The sequence below is a fragment of the Salmo salar genome, chromosome ssa09, assembly GCF_905237065.1.
Source record: "Salmo salar chromosome ssa09, Ssal_v3.1, whole genome shotgun sequence".
Taxonomy (NCBI): domain Eukaryota; kingdom Metazoa; phylum Chordata; class Actinopteri; order Salmoniformes; family Salmonidae; genus Salmo; species Salmo salar.
The window spans coordinates 151,995,127-152,015,829 of NC_059450.1; the positions used below are offsets into that span (position 1 = coordinate 151,995,127).

Sequence of the window (20,703 nt, forward strand, 5' to 3'; positions counted from 1 at the left end):
TGTATATTATGCCTTCCCATCAGGGGGCTCTGGCTTTGTTGGACCAACCCTGCCAGACAGGCTCAGAATCTTGATGGGGTAGCTGACCGCGTCAGCGCTACTTTAGTCTCTGACTGCGTTTATCTTTCTGTCTTGGCTGCATATAGGCTACTTACAGTAGGTCCATAAAACAGGACCAGTGTTTGCTGAGGCTGTAGAAAGAGTGTACTCAACTGCCAATGAAATATAAAACTTGGCAATAAAATCAGCCTGGACAGCGCTACGATTTTCTCTTTTAGATGATTTATTTACTCAATGTTACATTAACTAACATAAATAAACATTTTTATGAACAAAAGGCACACAGTTCAAATATAAACAACAAGAACGTACGTACAGCTTATCTCACCAAATATGTCTGCCCTCTGAGAGAAAGAGGTCTTAGAGAGAGATGGGGGTCATGTTTTAAACAGAAACGTTATGTGGTCACTCCAGCACTGAGTCTCAGTGACTCTGTCCACTGTTCAGTCCCGATGGGGATCCAAAGTGGCAGACGCCAAGGCAATTATTAATTCACACAGCATTGGGTCCAAATTAAACTGTCCACTGTTCAGACCCAAAATGGCAGACGCTAATGTCTATTCTCACAGCATTGTGTCCGAATTAAACTGTTCAGACCCAAAATGGTGTAGGGAGGAACCAATAGGTCTCAGATGTCGACAGTACTGGTTAACTATTCATACTGATGATGCAGTATGAGGTAGCTCTGGTTTGGTTCTGTCTGGTCTGTTCTCAGCCACAGTACTGGGTTTGGTTCTGTCTGGTCTGTTCTCAGCCACAGTACTGGGTTTGGTTCTGTCTGGTCTGTTCTCAGCCACAGCACTGGGTTTGGTTCGGTCTGGTCTGTTCTCAGCCACAGTACTGAGTTTGGTTCGGTCTGGTCTGTTCTCAGCCACAGTACTGGGTTTGGTTCGGTCTGGTCTGTTCTCAGCCACAATACTGGGTTTGGTTCGGTCTGGTCTGTTCTCAGCCACAGTACTGAGTTTGGTTCGGTCTGGTCTGTTCTCAGCCACAGTACTGAGTTTGGTTCGGTCTGCTCTCGTGTCAGATAGCCACGGTACTGGGTTTGGTTCGGTCTGCTCTCGTGTCAGATAGCCACAGTACTGAGTTTGGTTCGGTCTGGTCTGTTCTCAGCCACAGTACTGGGTTTGGTTCGGTCTGGTCTGTTCTCAGCCACAATACTGGGTTTGGTTCGGTCTGGTCTGTTCTCAGCCACAGTACTGAGTTTGGTTCGGTCTGCTCTCGTGTCAGATAGCCACGGTACTGGGTTTGGTTCGGTCTGCTCTCGTGTCAGATAGCCACGGTACTGGGAACCTCTTCGTACTGGATGATAAAGTAGGGGTAGCTCTGGTCGTCGTTAAAGATAACATAGATCTGGGGGTCCACCCAGTTGTCTACACACGAGTCGTACAGGTCACTGGAGGGGTCGCGGGGGCTGAGTGGGGGCGGCCGACGCATAGAGGGGTTCCCCACTGTAAACCTGGAGACACAGAGGAGAGAGGAACAACGTCAAGTTCTGCTAGTGCTCACCACATGGAACTATCACGGAGGACTCACCAGTGGTGGTCTACTGAAGTCAGGAAGTGTTTTCTTCAACCACATTTCTGTGTGATGCGTTTCCGTGCTGTGTGATGCGTTTCTGTGCTGTGTGATGCGTTTCCGTGCTGTGTGATGCGTTTCCGTGCTGTGTGATGCGTTTCTGTGCTGTGTGATGCGTTTCCGTGCTGTGTGATGCGTTTCTGTGCTGTGTGATGCGTTTCCGTGCTGTGTGATGCGTTTCCGTGCTGTGTGATGCGTTTCCGTGCTGTGTGATGCGTTTCCGTGCTGTGTGATGCGTTTCTGTGCTGTGTGATGCGTTTCCGTGCTGTGTGATGCGTTTCCGTGCTGTGTGATGCGTTTCCGTGCTGTGTGATGCGTTTCCGTGCTGTGTGATGCGTTTCTGTGCTGTGTGATGCTATAAATCATAGTAATCCCCATAAAGACTACTAACCACCAGTGAGGACATAGTAATCCCCATAAAGACTACTAACCTGCCAGTGAGGACATAGTAATCCCCATAAAGACTACTAACCTGCCAGTGAGGACATAGTAATCCCCATAAAGACTACTAACCTGCCAGTGAGGACATAGTAATCCCCATAAAGACTACTAACCTGTCAGTGAGGACATAGTAATCCCCATAAAGACTACTAACCTGCCAGTGAGGACATAGTAATCCCCATAAAGACTACTAACCTGTCAGTGAGGACATAGTAATCCCCATAAAGACTACTAACCTGCCAGTGAGGACATAGTAATCCCCATAAAGACTACTAACCTGTCAGTGAGGACATAGTAATCCCCATAAAGACTACTAACCTGCCAGTGAGGACATAGTAATCCCCATAAAGACTACTAACCTGTCAGTGAGGACATAGTAATCCCCATAAAGACTACTAACCTGCCAGTGAGGACATAGTAATCCCCATAAAGACTACTAACCTGCCAGTGAGGACATAGTAATCCCCATAAAGACTACTAACCTGTCAGTGAGGACATAGTAATCCCCATAAAGACTACTAACCTGCCAGTGAGGACATAGTAATCCCCATAAAGACTACTAACCTGTCAGTGAGGACATAGTAATCCCCATAAAGACTACTAACCTGCCAGTGAGGACATAGTAATCCCCATAAAGACTACTAACCTGTCAGTGAGGACATAGTAATCCCCATAAAGACTACTAACCTGTCAGTGAGGACATAGTAATCCCCATAAAGACTACTAACCTGCCAGTGAGGACATAGTAATCCCCATAAAGACTACTAACCTGCCAGTGAGGACATAGTAATCCCCATAAAGACTACTAACCTGCCAGTGAGGACATAGTAATCCCCATAAAGACTACTAACCTGTCAGTGAGGACATAGTAATCCCCATAAAGACTACTAACCTGCCAGTGAGGACATAGTAATCCCCATAAAGACTACTAACCTGCCAGTGAGGACATAGTAATCCCCATAAAGACTACTAACCTGCCAGTGAGGACATAGTAATCCCCATAAAGACTACTAACCTGCCAGTGAGGACATAGTAATCCCCATAAAGACTACTAACCTGCCAGTGAGGACATAGTAATCCCCATAAAGACTACTAACCTGCCAGTGAGGACATAAAGACTACTAACCTGCCAGTGAGGACATAGTAATCCCCATAAAGACTACTAACCTGCCAGTGAGGACATAGTAATCCCCATAAAGACTACTAACCTGCCAGTGAGGACATAGTAATCCCCATAAAGACTACTAACCTGCCAGTGAGGACATAGTAATCCCCATAAAGACTACTAACCTGCCAGTGAGGACATAATAATCCCCATAAAGACTACTAACCTGTCAGTGAGGACATAGTAATCCCCATAAAGACTACTAACCTGTCAGTGAGGACATAGTAATCCCCATAAAGACTACTAACCTGTCAGTGAGGACATAGTAATCCCCATAAAGACTACTAACCTGCCAGTGAGGACATAGTAATCCCCATAAAGACTACTAACCTGTCAGTGAGGACATAGTAATCCCCATAAAGACTACTAACCTGCCAGTGAGGACATAGTAATCCCCATAAAGACTACTAACCTGCCAGTGAGGACATAGTAATCCCCATAAAGACTACTAACCTGCCAGTGAGGACATAATAATCCCCATAAAGACTACTAACCTGCCAGTGAGGACATAGTAATCCCCATAAAGACTACTAACCTGTCAGTGAGGACATAGTAATCCCCATAAAGACTACTAACCTGCCAGTGAGGACATAGTAATCCCCATAAAGACTACTAACCTGCCAGTGAGGACATAGTAATCCCCATAAAGACTACTAACCTGCCAGTGAGGACATAGTAATCCCCATAAAGACTACTAACCTGCCAGTGAGGACATAGTAATCCCCATAAAGACTACTAACCTGTCAGTGAGGACATAGTAATCCCCATAAAGACTACTAACCTGCCAGTGAGGACATAGTAATCCCCATAAAGACTACTAACCTGCCAGTGAGGACATAGTAATCCCCATAAAGACTACTAACCTGCCAGTGAGGACATAGTAATCCCCATAAAGACTACTAACCTGCCAGTGAGGACTTTGGCCAGGAACATGGAGTGGATCCCTTTAGGAGAGCGCTTGGAGAAGTTATGGGAGTAGACGGCCTTGCGGGCGAAGTAGGAGCCTTGTCCGAACATGGTGGCGTGTTTGCCACTGACACGTGGGTCAAAGTTGTGTTTGCAGATGCCCTCCACCACCTCAGTGGAGGTGCCGTGGAACAGGTGACGCTCGCTCAGCATCCTGTCCATCTCCGAGAGACGACGAGACATGTACTCCTTCTTCCTGTCAGGGGGAGAGGAGGGGGAGTTATTAATGATGTCTTCAGTCTGGTGATTGTGTGTGTGTGTGTGTGTGTGTGTGTGTGTGTGTGTGTGTGTGTTATTAGTGTTGTCTTTAGTGATTGAATGTTTCACCAGATACAGTGAAACAGCTTTAACTCTACAGTCTAGTCTATTTGATTCACTGATTCTACCAAGTAGGACAAACACACACACACACACACACACACACACACACACACACACACACACACACACACACACACACACACACACACACACACACACAGCACCACCCCCCTGACTCATCCTCTCTCTGCTCTATTCCCTTCTGCCGTATCTATGGCAATTTGCTGTATAAAAAAAAAAATCAAGGACCCACTTCCTGTGCTTCTGAATCCCGGTTCTCACGGTCTCACCTTCACTAGTGGGTTACACTAATTTGAGAGCCCAGCTGTGTGTTCAGACACACACACACACACACACACACACACACACACACACACACACACACACACACACTGAACACACACACACAACTTGGCTCTCACCAGTCGTACAGCACAAAGCACCCACATCATTCAGTCATATTGAAACACAACACTAACCACAACAACACCAATGACCTCTTTGGCCCCAATTGAAAGCATTCTGGTGCATTCTGGCATCAGAGCCGTTTAGCCTGGAACAGACCCCTTCCAGCGCATTCATATTCAGGGCCATAGCAGAGAGACATCCATCTTTCCTCTAGGTCTGGTCTAAAGCAGGACCAGACATCCATCTTTCCCCTAGGTCTGGTCTAAAGCAAGACCAGACATCCATCTTTCCCCTAGGTCTGGTCTAAAGCAGGACCAGACATCCATCTTTCCTCTAGGTCTGGTCTAAAGCAGGACAGACATCTTTCCCCTAGGTCTGGTCTAAAGCAGGACCAGACATCCATCTTTCCCTAGGTCTGGTCTAAAGCAGGACCAGACATCCATCTTTCCCCTAGGTCTGGTCTAAAGCAGGACCAGACATCCATCTTTCCCCTAGGTCTGGTCTAAAGCAGGACCAGACATCCATCTTTCCCCTAGGTCTGGTCTAAAGCAGGACCAGACATCCATCTTTCCCCTAGGTCTGGTCTAAAGCAAGACCAGACAGTCTTTCCTCTAGGTCTGGTCTAAAGCAGGACCAGACATCCATCTTTCCCCTAGGTCTGGTCTAAAGCAGGACCAGACAGTCTTTCCTCTAGGTCTGGTCTAAAGCAGGACCAGACATCCATCTTTCCCCTAGGTCTGGTCTAAAGCAGGACCAGACATCCATCTTTCCCCTAGGTCTGGTCTAAAGCAGGACCAGACAGTCTTTCCTCTAGGTCTGGTCTAAAGCAGGACCAGACAGTCTTTCCTCTAGGTCTGGTCTAAAGCAGGACCAGACATCCATCTTTCCCCTAGGTCTGGTCTAAAGCAGGACCAGACAGTCTTTCCTCTAGGCCTGGTCTAAAGCAGGACCAGACAGTCTTTCCTCTAGGTCTGGTCTAAAGCAGGACCAGTGTAGCAGCCAAGGCACACCAGCCATCTATCTCCAGGAACACAAGAGCCCTGATTCAGACATTCATAACAAACTAATTGCTAATAAGTGTGTAGCTACTAAGTCAACCATCTCCTTACCTCCACCAGGACCCAGGTGAATTCCTGTGTAATAACGGTATGATAACTCACCTCTTGTATTTCTCCCAGAGGAAGGGGTTCTGAACACGGAGTATCTTCAGGATGCGGAACTTGGTTTCGGACACCGTCTTGTGGAAGAGGGTGTAGACGGTCCGATAGCTCCGGTCGTCACGGGATACTGGAACCTGCAGGAAGTCCTGGCTGGTCGTCATGGGTAACCATGTTTCTGGGAATACGCTGGGAGGGTTGGTGAAGGTGGGAGAGAGAGGGAGAGAAACAGACAGATCCAGAGTGGAGGAGGAGATGGGGAAAGAGGAGAGGCCACCAAGAGTCCTGGAAAAGAGAAGAATGGGAGGGAGGGGAGAGACAGATTTTTACAACATATCTGGGAATATTATATTGCTCACTTTTAGAATTATGAACCACACCCAGAACAATCCAACAATATTTTATTTCATTAGAAGCTACGCTAATGCTGAATAACCAATAAAACTGAAGCTCCACCACGTCCTGCATTATAACCAACATGATCCCCGTCACCCACGATGTCCTAGTCCCTGTCACCCACGATGCCCTAGTCCCTGTCACCCACGATGATGTGATAGTCCCTGTCACCCACGATGTCCTAGTCCCTGTCACCCACGATGTCCTAGTCCCTGTCACCCACGATGTCCTAGTCCCTGTCACCCACGATGTCCTAGTCCCTGTCACCCACGATGATGTGACAGTTCCTGTCACCCACGATGATGTCCCTGTCACCCACGATGATGTGATAGTTCCTGTCACCCACGATGATGTGATAGTCCCTGTCACCCACGATGATGTGATAGTTCCTGTCACCCACGATGATGTGATAGTCCCTGTCACCCACGATGATGTGATAGTCCCTGTCACCCACGATGATGTGATAGTTCCTGTCACCCACGATGATGTGATAGTTCCTGTCACCCACGATGATGTGATAGTTCCTGTCACCCACGATGATGTGATAGTTCCTGTCACCCACGATGATGTGATAGTTCCTGTCACCCACGATGATGTGATAGTCCCTGTCACCCACGATGTCCTAGTCCCTGTCACCCACGATGTCCTAGTCCCTGTCACCCACGATGTCCTAGTCCCTGTCACCCACGATGTCCTAGTCCCTGTCACCCACGATGCCCTAGTCCCTGTCACCCACGATGTCCTAGTCCCTGTCACCCACGATGTCCTAGTCCCTGTCACCCACGATGTCCTAGTCCCTGTCACCCACGATGATGTGACAGTTCCTGTCACCCACGATGATGTCCCTGTCACCCACGATGATGTGATAGTTCCTGTCACCCACGATGATGTGATAGTCCCTGTCACCCACGATGATGTGATAGTTCCTGTCACCCACGATGATGTGATAGTCCCTGTCACCCACGATGATGTGATAGTCCCTGTCACCCACGATGATGTGATAGTTCCTGTCACCCACGATGATGTGATAGTTCCTGGCACCCACGATGATGTCCTAGTTTCTGTCACCCACGATGATGTCATAGTTCCTGTCACCCACGATGATGTCCTAGTTTCTGTCACCCACAATGTGATAATTCCTGTCACCCACGATGATGTGATAGTTCCTGTCACCCACGATGATGTGATAGTCCCTGTCACCCACGATGATGTGATAGTCCCTGTCACCCACGATGATGTGATAGTTCCTGTCACCCACAATGATGTGATAGTTCCTGTCACCCACGATGATGTCCTAGTTCCTGTCACCCACAATGATGTCCTAGTTCCTGTCACCCACGATGATGTGATAGTTCCTGGCACCCACGATGATGTCCTAGTTTCTGTCACCCACGATGATGTCCTAGTTTCTGTCACCCACGATGATGTCATAGTTCCTGTCACCCACGATGATGTCATAGTTCCTGTCACCCACGATGATGTGATAGTTCCTGTCACCCACGATGATGTCCTAGTTTCTGTCACCCACGATGATGTCATAGTTCCTGTCACCCACGATGATGTCATAGTTTCTGTCACCCACGATGTGATAGTTCCTGTCACCCACGATGATGTCCTAGTTTCTGTCACCCACGATGATGTCATAGTTCCTGTCACCCACGATGATGTCCTAGTTCCTGTCACCCACGATGATGTCCTAGTTCCTGTCACCCACGATGATGTGATAGTCCCTGTCACCCACGATGATGTGATAGTCCCTGTCACCCACGATGATGTGATAGTTCCTGTCACCCACGATGATGTGATAGTTCCTGGCACCCACGATGATGTCCTAGTTTCTGTCACCCACGATGATGTCATAGTTCCTGTCACCCACGATGATGTCCTAGTTTCTGTCACCCACAATGTGATAATTCCTGTCACCCACGATGATGTGATAGTTCCTGTCACCCACGATGATGTGATAGTCCCTGTCACCCACGATGATGTGATAGTCCCTGTCACCCACGATGATGTGATAGTTCCTGTCACCCACAATGATGTGATAGTTCCTGTCACCCACGATGATGTCCTAGTTCCTGTCACCCACAATGATGTCCTAGTTCCTGTCACCCACGATGATGTGATAGTTCCTGGCACCCACGATGATGTCCTAGTTTCTGTCACCCACGATGATGTCCTAGTTTCTGTCACCCACGATGATGTCATAGTTCCTGTCACCCACGATGATGTCATAGTTCCTGTCACCCACGATGATGTGATAGTTCCTGTCACCCACGATGATGTCCTAGTTTCTGTCACCCACGATGATGTCATAGTTCCTGTCACCCACGATGATGTCATAGTTTCTGTCACCCACGATGTGATAGTTCCTGTCACCCACGATGATGTCCTAGTTTCTGTCACCCACGATGATGTCATAGTTCCTGTCACCCACGATGATGTCATAGTTTCTGTCACCCACGATGTGATAGTTCCTGTCACCCACGATGATGTCCTAGTTTCTGTCACCCACGATGATGTCATAGTTCCTGTCACCCACGATGATGTCCTAGTTTCTGTCACCCACGATGATGTCCTAGTTCCTGTCACCCACGATGATGTCCTAGTTCCTGTCACCCACGATGTCCTAGTTCCTGTCACCCACGATGATGTCCTAGTTCCTGTCACCCACGATGATGTCCTAGTTCCTGTCACCCACGATGTCCTAGTTCCTGTCACCCACGATGATGACATAGTGCTAGAAGCAGAGCAATACTCTACTACAGCAGCAGCCAAGGAGAAGACTATGAGATTCACAGAAATGAGGAGCTGACACAGGATGAGAAAAACACAAAGCATGAGCATATCAGGAGGCTGTCAGATGGCCCGTCTGTCATTTCAGTCACTAACAGTAGGATCACTGACATGTTCTCTCTGGCTCAGACTCCACGTCTTAATGGTATTCGCCTCATCTCCGCGTCTGTGTGTGTGATTATCTGCTTCACAGTGACAGTTTATCTTTCGCTCTCCCTCCCTCTCTCTCCCCTGACAGTCTCATCTTTCATCTCAGTTCTGTCTTGCTTCGTTTGAGTGTCACGCTGAAATCTGTCCACAATCAGGTGCTTTATTCTCCCATGTCTTCTGAGAAGATCACAGGGAAGAGAGAGAGAGAATGACTGTAATGAAAGAACCAGATAGCACGAGGGAAGGGGGAAGATAAAGAGATGGATAGATGCAGGAAGAGAGGAAGAGAGATAGAAAGGAAGAGGTGTTTAAGCAAGGTGAACGGACACGTGTGTTTGTGTGGGTATTTGCCCGAGTGAGAACTATCTCCCAAGCAGCTACAGACCCAATCAAACGAATGACTTCCACCCGTGTGCTCAGCAGGACATTCTTAAAGCACACAGGCACGCACCCACACAGGCACGCACCCTGAACTCAAAATGAACACCGTAAGATTGCATTTTATTGCAAGAGGAGACTCATGACTCAGTGACTAGAGCAGAGGAGACTCATGACTCGGTGACTAGAGCACAGGAGACTCATGACTCGGTGACTAAAGCACAGGAGACTCATGACTCGGTGACTAGAGCACAGGAGACTCATGACTCGGTGACTAGAGCAGAGGAGACTCATGACTCGGTGACTAGAGCACAGGAGACTCATGACTCGGTGACTAGAGCAGAGGAGACTCATGACTCGGTGACTAGAGCACAGGAGACTCATGACTCGGTGACTAAAGCACAGGAGACTCATGACTCGGTGACTAGAGCACAGGAGACTCATGACTCGGTGACTAGAGCAGAGGAGACTCATGACTCGGTGACTAGAGCACAGGAGACTCATGACTCGGTGACTAGAGCACAGGAGACTCATGACTCGGTGACTAGAGCACAGGAGACTCATGACTCGGTGACTAGAGCACAGGAGACTCATGACTCGGTGACTAGAGCACAGGAGACTCATGACTCGGTGACTAGAGCACAGGAGACTCATGACTCGGTGACTAGAGCAGAGGAGACTCATGACTCGGTGACTAGAGCACAGGAGACTCATGACTCGGTGACTAGAGCACAGGAGACTCATGACTCGGTGACTAGAGCACAGGAGACTCATGACTCGGTGACTAGAGCACAGGAGAACAGAACAGTCAAGCATCAGCCGTAGATGGAAAGAAGAAAACAAATGAAAAAGTCCCGGGGACAAATCCCTTGCTCACATTCCAACTCCCCACAGTCCCGTTTCACACTCGTTCAGTCATGCTGCTGTCTGGAAGCCCTCTAGACCCCCTCTCCTCCTTTTCCATCCGTTCCCTTCTGTCCCTCCTTCTTCCTTGTTCTCTCTTTATCGCTCTTTCCTTTGTCTCCCTTTCTCGCGCTCGCTTTCCATCTGTTTGTTCCAGGCCTGGTTGGAGAAGGACAGTCTAGCTCCCCCCAGTAGCAGAAGTACTGGACTGATAGGATGGGCAGGGGCAGGGACAGGGCCAGGGACAGGGCCAGGGACAGGGGCAGGGGCAGGGACAGGGGCAGGGACAGGGGCAGGGGCAGGGACAGGGACAGGGGCAGGGACAGGGACAGGGGCAGGGGCAGGGGCAGGGACAGGGACAGTGGCAGGGACAGGGCCAGGGACAGGGACAGGGGGGGCAGGGCCAGGGACAGGGCCAGGGACAGGGGCAGGGACAGGGACAGGGACAGGGCAGCACTGTGTTCTGGTAGTTAGCATAATGTGCTACACTACACTAGGGCCTGACTGTCTGCTACTTCCAGGGAGAGAATGACTGTCTGCTACTTCCAGGGAGAGAATGACTGTCTGCTACTTCCAGGGAGGAATGACTGTCTGCTACTTCCAGGGAGGAATGACTGTCTGCTACTTCCAGGGAGAGAATGACTGTCTGCTACTTCCAGGGAGGAATGACTGTCTGCTACTTCCAGGGAGGAATGACTGTCTGCTACTTCCAGGGAGAGAATGACTGTCTGCTACTTCCAGGGAGAGAATGACTGTCTGCTACTTCCAGGGAAGAATGATTGACTGTCTCTATAGAACACTGTTTATACTGACACTAAGTCAGGACAGAAGAGAGAGTGTGGTGTGGTCACTGTGCTGGCATTTCATGTCCAACCACAGTGTGTTATGGTACCATCCAAACAAGAGAAGTTATGGTAGCAGCAGTCTCCAGTGTATTATGGTTATTATGGTAGCAGCAGTCTCCAGTGTATTATGGTTGTTATGGTAACAGCAGTCTCCAGTGTACTATGGTTGTTATGGTAACAGCAGTCTCCAGTGTATTATGGTTGTTATGGTAACAGCAGTCTCCAGTGTATTATGGTTATTATGGTAGCAGCAGTCTCCAGTGTATTATGGTTGTTATGGTACCAGCAGTCTCCAGTGTATTATGGTTGTTATGGTAGCAGCAGTCTCCAGTGTATTATGGTTGTTATGGTAACAGCAGTCTCCAGTGTACTATGGTTGTTATGGTAACAGCAGTCTCCAGTGTATTATGGTTGTTATGGTAACAGCAGTCTCCAGTGTATTATGGTTGTTATGGTAGCAGCAGTCTCCAGTGTATTATGGTTGTTATGGTAGCAGCAGTCTCCAGTGTATTATGGTTGTTATGGTAGCAGCAGTCTCCAGTGTATTATGGTTGTTATGGTACCAGCAGTCTCCAGTGTATTATGGTTGTTATGGTAGCAGCAGTCTCCAGTGTATTATGGTTGTTATGGTAGCAGCAGTCTCCAGTGTATTATGGTTGTTATGGTAGCAGCAGTCTCCAGTGTATTATGGTTGTTATGGTACCAGCAGTCTCCAGTGTATTATGGTTGTTATGGTAGCAGCAGTCTCCAGTGTATTATGGTTGTTATGGTAACAGCAGTCTCCAGTGTACTATGGTTGTTATGGTAACAGCAGTCTCCAGTGTATTATGGTTGTTATGGTAACAGCAGTCTCCAGTGTATTATGGTTGTTATGGTAGCAGCAGTCTCCAGTGTATTATGGTTGTTATGGTACCAGCAGTCTCCAGTGTATTATGGTTGTTATGGTAACAGCAGTCTCCAGTGTACTATGGTTGTTATGGTACCAGCAGTCTCCAGTGTATTATGGTTGTTATGGTAACAGCAGTCTCCAGTGTATTATGGTTGTTATGGTAGCAGCAGTCTCCAGTGTATTATGGTTATTATGGTAGCAGCAGTCTCCAGTGTATTATGGTTGTTATGGTAGCAGCAGTCTCCAGTGTATTATGGTTGTTATGGTAGCAGCAGTCTCCAGTGTATTATGGTTGTTATGGTAGCAGCAGTCTCCAGTGTATTATGGTTGTTATGGTAGCAGCAGTCTCCAGTGTATTATGGTTGTTATGGTAGCAGCAGTCTCCAGTGTACTATGGTTGTTATGGTACCAGCAGTCTCCAGTGTACTATGGTTGTTATGGTAGCAGCAGTCTCCAGTGTATTATGGTTGTTATGGTAACAGCAGTCTCCAGTGTATTATGGTTGTTATGGTAGCAGCAGTCTCCAGTGTATTATGGTTGTTATGGTAGCAGCAGTCTCCAGTGTATTATGGTTGTTATGGTAACAGCAGTCTCCAGTGTATTATGGTTGTTATGGTAGCAGCAGTCTCCAGTGTATTATGGTTGTTATGGTAGCAGCAGTCTCCAGTGTATTATGGTTGTCAAGGTAGCAGCAGTCTCCAGTGTATTATGGTTGTTATGGTAGCAGCAGTCTCCAGTGTATTATGGTTGTTATGGTAGCAGCAGTCTCCAGTGTATTATGGTTGTTATGGTAGCAGCAGTCTCCAGTGTATTATGGTTGTTATGGTAGCAGCAGTCTCCAGTGTATTATGGTTGTTATGGTAGCAGCAGTCTCCAGTGTATTATGGTTGTTATGGTAACAGCAGTCTCCAGTGTATTATGGTTGTTATGGTAGCAGCAGTCTCCAGTGTATTATGGTTGTTATGGTAACAGCAGTCTCCAGTGTATTATGGTTGTTATGGTAGCAGCAGTCTCCAGTGTATTATGGTTGTTATGGTAACAGCAGTCTCCAGTGTATTATGGTTGTTATGGTAGCAGCAGTCTCCAGTGTACTATGGTTGCTATGGATAAGAGCGTTTGCTGAAGCTAAACGTCTAGTCCAGTAGATTGAAATGTGAATGTATAGCTAGTAAACAGTGGACAAAACATTAGGAACACCTTCCTAATATTGAGTAGTATCCCTTCCTTTTTGCCCTCAGAACAGCCTCAATTTGTCGGGGCATGGACTCCATAAGGCGTCGAAAGCGTTCCACAGGGATGCTGGCCAATGTTGACTCCATTGCTTCCCACACTTCTGTCAAGTTCGCTGGATGTCCTTTGGGTGGTGGACCATTCTTGATACATAAGGAAAGCTTGTGTGAAAAACCCAGCAGCGTTGCAGTTCTTCACACAAACCGGTGCGCCTGGCACCTACTACCACACCCCGTTCAAATGCACTTAAACATGTTGTTTTGCCCATTCACCCTCTGAATGGCACAAATACACAATCCATGTCTCAATTGTCTCAAGGCTTAAAAATCCTTCTTTTTAACCTGTCTCCTCCTCTTCATCTACACTGATTGAAGTGGATTTAACAGGTGACATCAATAAGGGATCATAGTTTCACCTGAATTCACCTGGTCAGTCTATGTCATGGAAAGAGCAAGTGTCCTGAATGTTTTATACACTCAGTATAGTGTTAGTCCAGTACTTACTGTAGATGTGGTGTGAGGACCATGGAGGACAGGAAGAGGGGTCGCTTCTTGATCTGGCGTCTGAAGCCGAACACGGCGTTCTGCTGGAAGCCCTCTCTGATGTTGAGGATGTAGTGGTTCTGTAGGGTGATGAATCGGACCTCCTTCAGACCACGACCACCAGCCTCCTCTATCAGACGCACCACCGGCTGGCGGGAGAGAGGGTGAAGGGAGAGGGAAGGAGGGAAGGAGGGAGAGAGGGTGAAGGGAGAGGGAAGGAGGGAAGGAGGGAGAGAGGGTGAAGGGAGAGGGAAGGAGGGAAGGAGGGAAGGAGGGAGAGAGGGTGAAGGGAGAGGGAAGGAGGGAGAGGGAAGGAGGGTGAAGGGAGAGGGAAGGAGGGAGAGAGGGTGAAGGGAGAGGGAAGGAGGGAGAGAGGGTGAAGGGAGAGGGAAGGAGGGAGGGGGATGAGAGATTTAGTTAGATATATTATTTATAGATGGTGATTTATTCATCAGTTATAAATCATGTGATTCAAAGTTGTTCCACCTAACATTGTGTAACTAACACTTGAATCTGCTTTTAACAGGTCTCATTCTAAGAAAACATATCAAACTGAATTGTAGCACTGGGAATAGACAAATTAACACACACACACACACACACACACACACACACACACACACACACACACACACACACACACACACACACACACACACACACACACACACACACACACACACACACACAGAGAAAACTGAACCAGGAGTTGGAACCGGTTCAGGGAACAGAACAGAAAACCTGAAAAGAATGAATAAAAACAAGTCTTACATTTTCATAGTTAATTAAATCCAATGTGAAATTGAATAACTATAAAATATCAATGAACTAGACCTGAAACACTGAATCCATTATTCTCTCATTAAAAATCTCTCCCCATCTTCTGAATCATGCTCGTAATGTCACATGCCTATACGTCTGAGTGGGAAGGGGGGCAGCTAGTCGACACACGCAAACTGAAAGATGTTCTGCTTGTAGACAGACAGAGGTTTTGTTATAGGCTCTTTGTTGCGTTGTTTGTAATCCGAGGTTTAATTCTGTGAGCCTAATTCACATAATGCATATCATAATAAGATGGCTTGAAGCGTTGGCTAAGGCACCTCCTCCATCCTCTCTCGCTGTGGCATCACCCACCCTATACACTAGTCTGTCCATGTGGCATCACCCACCCTATACACTAGTCTGTCCATGTGGCATCACCCACCCTATACACTAGTCTGTCCATGTGGCATCACCCACCCTATACACTAGTCTGTCCATGTGGCACCACCCACCCTATACACTAGTCTGTCCATGTGGCATCACCCACCCTACACACTAGTCTGTCCATGTGGCACCACCCACCCTATACACTAGTCTGTCCATGTGGCATCACCCACCCTATACACTAGTCTGTCCATGTGGCATCACCCACCCTATACACTAGTCTGTCCATGTGGCATCACCCACCCTATACACTAGTCTGTCCATGTGGCATCACCCACCCTATACACTAGTCTGTCCATGTGGCATCACCCACCCTATACACTAGTCTGTCCATGTGGCATCACCCACCCTATACACTAGTCTGTCCATGTGGCATCACCCACCCTACACACTAGTCTGTCCATGTGCTCCCTAACAAACTGCTCCATCCACACTGACTGGTGAAGTCATTTAATGAGCTACACCTAAAAAACTGTTCATTTTACAAGTTTAAAAAGGAACATGAAGGAATGATATAAAGTGATACTCTTTTTTTTGGTTCGGACCAGTTCAGAGAACTTTATTTTGCTGGTCGGATCAGTAGAACAGAACGAAAACAAATAGTGGTTCTGTTCAGAACTAAACGATTGGAAAATAATAATTTTGGTTCCAACCCCTGCTTTGAACACACACACACAGACACACACACACACACACACACACACACACACACATGCAGCAGTTAGGACTGGACCCTGTAATCTAAACATACCATGTGTGTGTGTGTGTGTGTGTGTGTGTGTGTGTGTGTGTGTGTGTGTGTGTGTGTGTGTGTGTGTGTGTGTGTGTGTGTGTGTGTGTGTGTGTGTGTGTATGCACACATGATCCTTCATTGATGTATTAATCTTCTGACAGTGGGCAGACAACTGATCTGGTGTGACTTGAGGGTTAATGTGTCTGGGTTCCTTTGTCAGTTTGTGTGTTACACACAATCTCCTTTAATAGCCTCGAACTCAAACACAGACACAGAGACACTCACCTCAGAGTATTCTCTCCAGCCAAAGTTGTCTCTGCAGTAGTATTTCCACACTGTGTGGCAGTTAGGGGCGGGGTTTGTGTTTGGGGGCCGGGCGGCAGGGCTGGAGGGAGTGGTCAACCGTCTGACGCGGTCAAACTCCAGGTCACATACACGCATGGCACTGAAGTCTAAGGAAAACACACGACCCCTAGGAGAGAAGAGAACACGGTCAGTATCACTGAAGTCTAAGGTAAACACACGACCCCTAGGAGAGAAGAGAACACGGTCAGTATCACTGAAGTCTAAGGTAAACACACGACCCCTAGGAGAGAAGAGAACACGGTCAGTATCACTGAAGTCTAAGGTAAACACACGACCCCTAGGAGAGAAGAGAACACGGTCAGTATCACTGAAGTCTAAGGTAAACACACGACTCCTAGGAGAGAAGAGAACACGGTCAGTATCACTGAAGTCTAAGGTAAACACACGACCCCTAGGAGAGAAGAGAACACGGTCAGTATCACTGAAGTCTAAGGTAAACACACGACCCCTAGGAGAGAAGAGAACACGGTCAGTATCACTGAAGTCTAAGGTAAACACACGACCCCTAGGAGAGAAGAGAACACGGTCAGTATCACTGAAGTCTAAGGTAAACACACGACCCCTAGGAGAGAAGAGAACACGGTCAGTATCACTGAAGTCTAAGGTAAACACACGACCCCTAGGAGAGAAGAGAACACGGTCAGTATCACTGACACTAAACCACCAGATACCACACACTGTTCTCTACTGTCATTGGAGTTCTGTGAATGTGCTGTCAACACAAGCCTTATGTAATGATCATAATAATGATATATTACCAGAGAGACAGAGAGAGTAGAGAGAGAGACAGAGAGAGTAGAGAGAGAGACAGAGACAGAGAGAGAGACAGAGAGAGTAGAGAGAGAGACAGAGAGAGTAGAGGTAGAGAGAGAGACAGACAGAGAGAGTAGAGAGAGAGACAGAGAGAGTAGAGAGAGAGAGAGAGACAGAGAGAGTAGAGAGAGAGACAGAGAGAGTAGAGGTAGAGAGAGAGACAGACAGAGAGTAGAGAGAGAGACAGAGAGAGTAGAGAGAGAGAGAGAGAGACAGAGAGAGTAGAGAGAGAGAGACAGAGACAGAGAGAGACAGAGAGAGTAGAATGGGATTTGAGGTTAAAGGTCAGGGGCCTGGACAGGTAGAGACACGCAGGGTTCAGAGGTTAGTGTGTGAGAGGTGTGACAGTGTGTGTGTGTGTGTGTTTTGGTGACTTGTGTGGCTTACAAGAGACATTTTCCTTTCACAGCTCAGCTACCTATTTTAGCCTCTAGGTCCACAAAATCTTAATGTTTTAATCCTAAAACAGAGAATCCTAGGAATGAATCTGTCAGAATGAGCGCAAACACACCATCCTATATGTAGCTCCTGCCCACAGACGACACACTACACGTGATTTACTGGATTGTATTGCACTGACTAAGGACAGCTGAGTGAAGTGAACCTCACACACCAATATAGAACTTCATTTACCAAAGAAGTGTCAAGTCATAGTTTCACCCAATTCAAGAAATCAGTCATAGGGTTGTGTGACACACACAGACTATATTACTACACAGTCATTGTCTAATGTCTTCACACAGACACACACACACACACACACACACACACACACACACACACACACACACACACACACACACACACACACACACACACACACACACACACACACACACACACACACACAGACACAGACACAGATTAACATGAGTGTTGCCGTTAAATAAGAGTCCTGCGGTCTGTGTGATGAACTAAAATAGGCTTCATGGTTCATGCGGGAAACACAATCAACAGCCTGAGACCAAAGTCATGCTATCTATTCATATCATATGGGTCCATTTTAGATTTGGGTTAAAAAAACATTGTTTTGTTCACTTCACAAGAAAAATATTTCATTCGCAAACTATTTTGGTCACAGTCTTTTGGGAAATATATTTTTTTAAATGATTGGACAGTAGGTTATCAGCAACACACCTGATAATACATGACTCATGACAGGTGAGAGAAGCTATCAAGCAAAGGAGGAACAGGTAGAGTAGAGAGAAAGAACAGGTAGAGTAGAGAGAAAGAACAGGTAGAGTAGAGAGAGAAAGAACAGGTAGAGTAGAGAGAGAAAGAACAGGTAGAGTAGAGAGAAAGAACAGGTAGAGTAGAGAGAAAGAACAGGTAGAGTAGAGAGAAAGAACAGGTAGAGTAGAGAGAGAAAGAACAGGTAGAGTAGAGAGAAAGAACAGGTAGAGTAGAGAGAAAGAACAGGTAGAGTAGAGAGAAAGAACAGGTAGAGTAGAGAGAGAAAGAACAGGTAGAGTAGAGAGAAAGAACAGGTAGAGTAGAGAGAGAAAGAACAGGTAGAGTGAGAGAGAAAGAACAGGTAGAGTAGAGAGAAAGAACAGGTAGAGTAGAGAGAGAAAGAACAGGTAGAGTAGAGAGAAAGAACAGGTAGAGTAGAGAGAGAAAGAACAGGTAGAGTAGAGAGAAAGAACAGGTAGAGTAGAGAGAAAGAACAGGTAGAGTAGAGAGAAAGAACAGGTAGAGTAGAGAGAAAGAACAGGTAGAGTAGAGAGAGAAAGAACAGGTAGAGTAGAGAGAAAGAACAGGTAGAGTAGAGAGAAAGAACAGGTAGAGTAGAGAGAAAGAACAGGTAGAGTAGAGAGAGAAAGAACAGGTAGAGTAGAGAGAAAGAACAGGTAGAGTAGAGAGAAAGAACAGGTAGAGTAGAGAGAGAAAGAACAGGTAGAGTAGAGAGAGAAAGAACAGGTAGAGTAGAGAGAAAGAACAGGTAGAGTAGAGAGAAAGAACAGGTAGAGTAGAGAGAAAGAACAGGTAGAGTAGAGAGAGAAAGAACAGGTAGAGTAGAGAGAGAAAGAACAGGTAGAGTAGAGAGAAAGAACAGGTAGAGTAGAGAGAAAGAACAGGTAGAGTGAGAGAGAAAGAACAGGTAGAGTATAGAGAGAAAGAACAGGTAGAGTAGAGAGAAAGAACAGGTAGAGTAGAGAGAGAAAGAACAGGTAGAGTAGAGAGAAAGAACAGGTAGAGTAGAGAGAGAAAGAACAGGTAGAGTAGAGAGAAAGAACAGGTAGAGTAGAGAGAGAAAGAACAGGTAGAGTAGAGAGAGAAAGAACAGGTAGAGTAGAGAGAAAGAACAGGTAGAGTAGAGAGAAAGAACAGGTAGAGTAGAGAGAGAAAGAACAGGTAGAGTAGAGAGAGAAAGAACAGGTAGAGTAGAGAGAAAGAACAGGTAGAGTAGAGAGAAAGAACAGGTAGAGTAGAGAGAAAGAACAGGTAGAGTGAGAGAGAAAGAACAGGTAGAGTAGAGAGAGAAAGAACAGGTAGAGTAGAGAGAAAGAACAGGTAGAGTAGAGAGAGAAAGAACAGGTAGAGTAGAGAGAGAAAGAACAGGTAGAGTAGAGAGAGAAAGAACAGGTAGAGTAGAGAGAAAGAACAGGTAGAGTAGAGAGAAAGAACAGGTAGAGTAGAGAGAAAGAACAGGTAGAGTAGAGAGAGAAAGAACAGGTAGAGTGAGAGAGAAAGAACAGGTAGAGTGAGAGAGAAAGAACAGGTAGAGTAGAGAGAGAAAGAACAGGTAGAGTAGAGAGAAAGAACAGGTAGAGTAGAGAGAAAGAACAGGTAGAGTAGAGAGAGAAAGAACAGGTAGAGTAGAGAGAGAAAGAACAGGTAGAGTAGAGAGAAAGAACAGGTAGAGTAAGAGAGAAAGAACAGGTAGAGTAGAGAGAGAAAGAACAGGTAGAGTAGAGAGAAAGAACAGGTAGAGTAGAGAGAGAAAGAACAGGTAGAGTAGAGAGAGAAAGAACAGGTAGAGTAGAGAGAAAGAACAGGTAGAGTAGAGAGAAAGAACAGGTAGAGTAGAGAGAAAGAACAGGTAGAGTAGAGAGAGAAAGAACAGGTAGAGTAGAGAGAGAAAGAACAGGTAGAGTAGAGAGAAAGAACAGGTAGAGTAGAGAGAGAAAGAACAGGTAGAGTAGAGAGAGAAAGAACAGGTAGAGTAGAGAGAAAGAACAGGTAGAGTAGAGAGAGAAAGAACAGGTAGAGTAGAGAGAAAGAACAGGTAGAGTAGAGAGAGAAAGAACAGGTAGAGTAGAGAGAAAGAACAGGTAGAGTAGAGAGAGAAAGAACAGGTAGAGTGAGAGAGAAAGAACAGGTAGAGTAGAGAGAAAGAACAGGTAGAGTAGAGAGAGA

The 20,703-nt window shown here is 46.7% G+C and overlaps 1 protein-coding gene across 2 annotated transcripts in view; it reads right to left on the reverse strand.

The window, feature by feature from the left end:
• Positions 1-265: 265 nt before the first annotated feature.
• The window catches only part of tiparp (TCDD-inducible poly(ADP-ribose) polymerase), a 40,147-nt gene continuing 19,709 nt past the window's right edge, over positions 266-20,703 (reverse strand). For both annotated transcript variants that reach the window (XM_045724823.1, XM_045724822.1), the window contains exons 3-7: positions 16,450-16,636; positions 14,187-14,374; positions 6,100-6,381; positions 4,149-4,406; positions 266-1,519 (exon numbers count right to left, since the gene is read on the reverse strand). In XM_045724823.1, the coding sequence (XP_045580779.1) occupies positions 1,330-1,519; positions 4,149-4,406; positions 6,100-6,381; positions 14,187-14,374; positions 16,450-16,636 (1,105 nt within the window). In that variant the 3' untranslated portion in view covers positions 266-1,329. The remainder of the gene's footprint in view (positions 1,520-4,148; positions 4,407-6,099; positions 6,382-14,186; positions 14,375-16,449; positions 16,637-20,703) is intronic.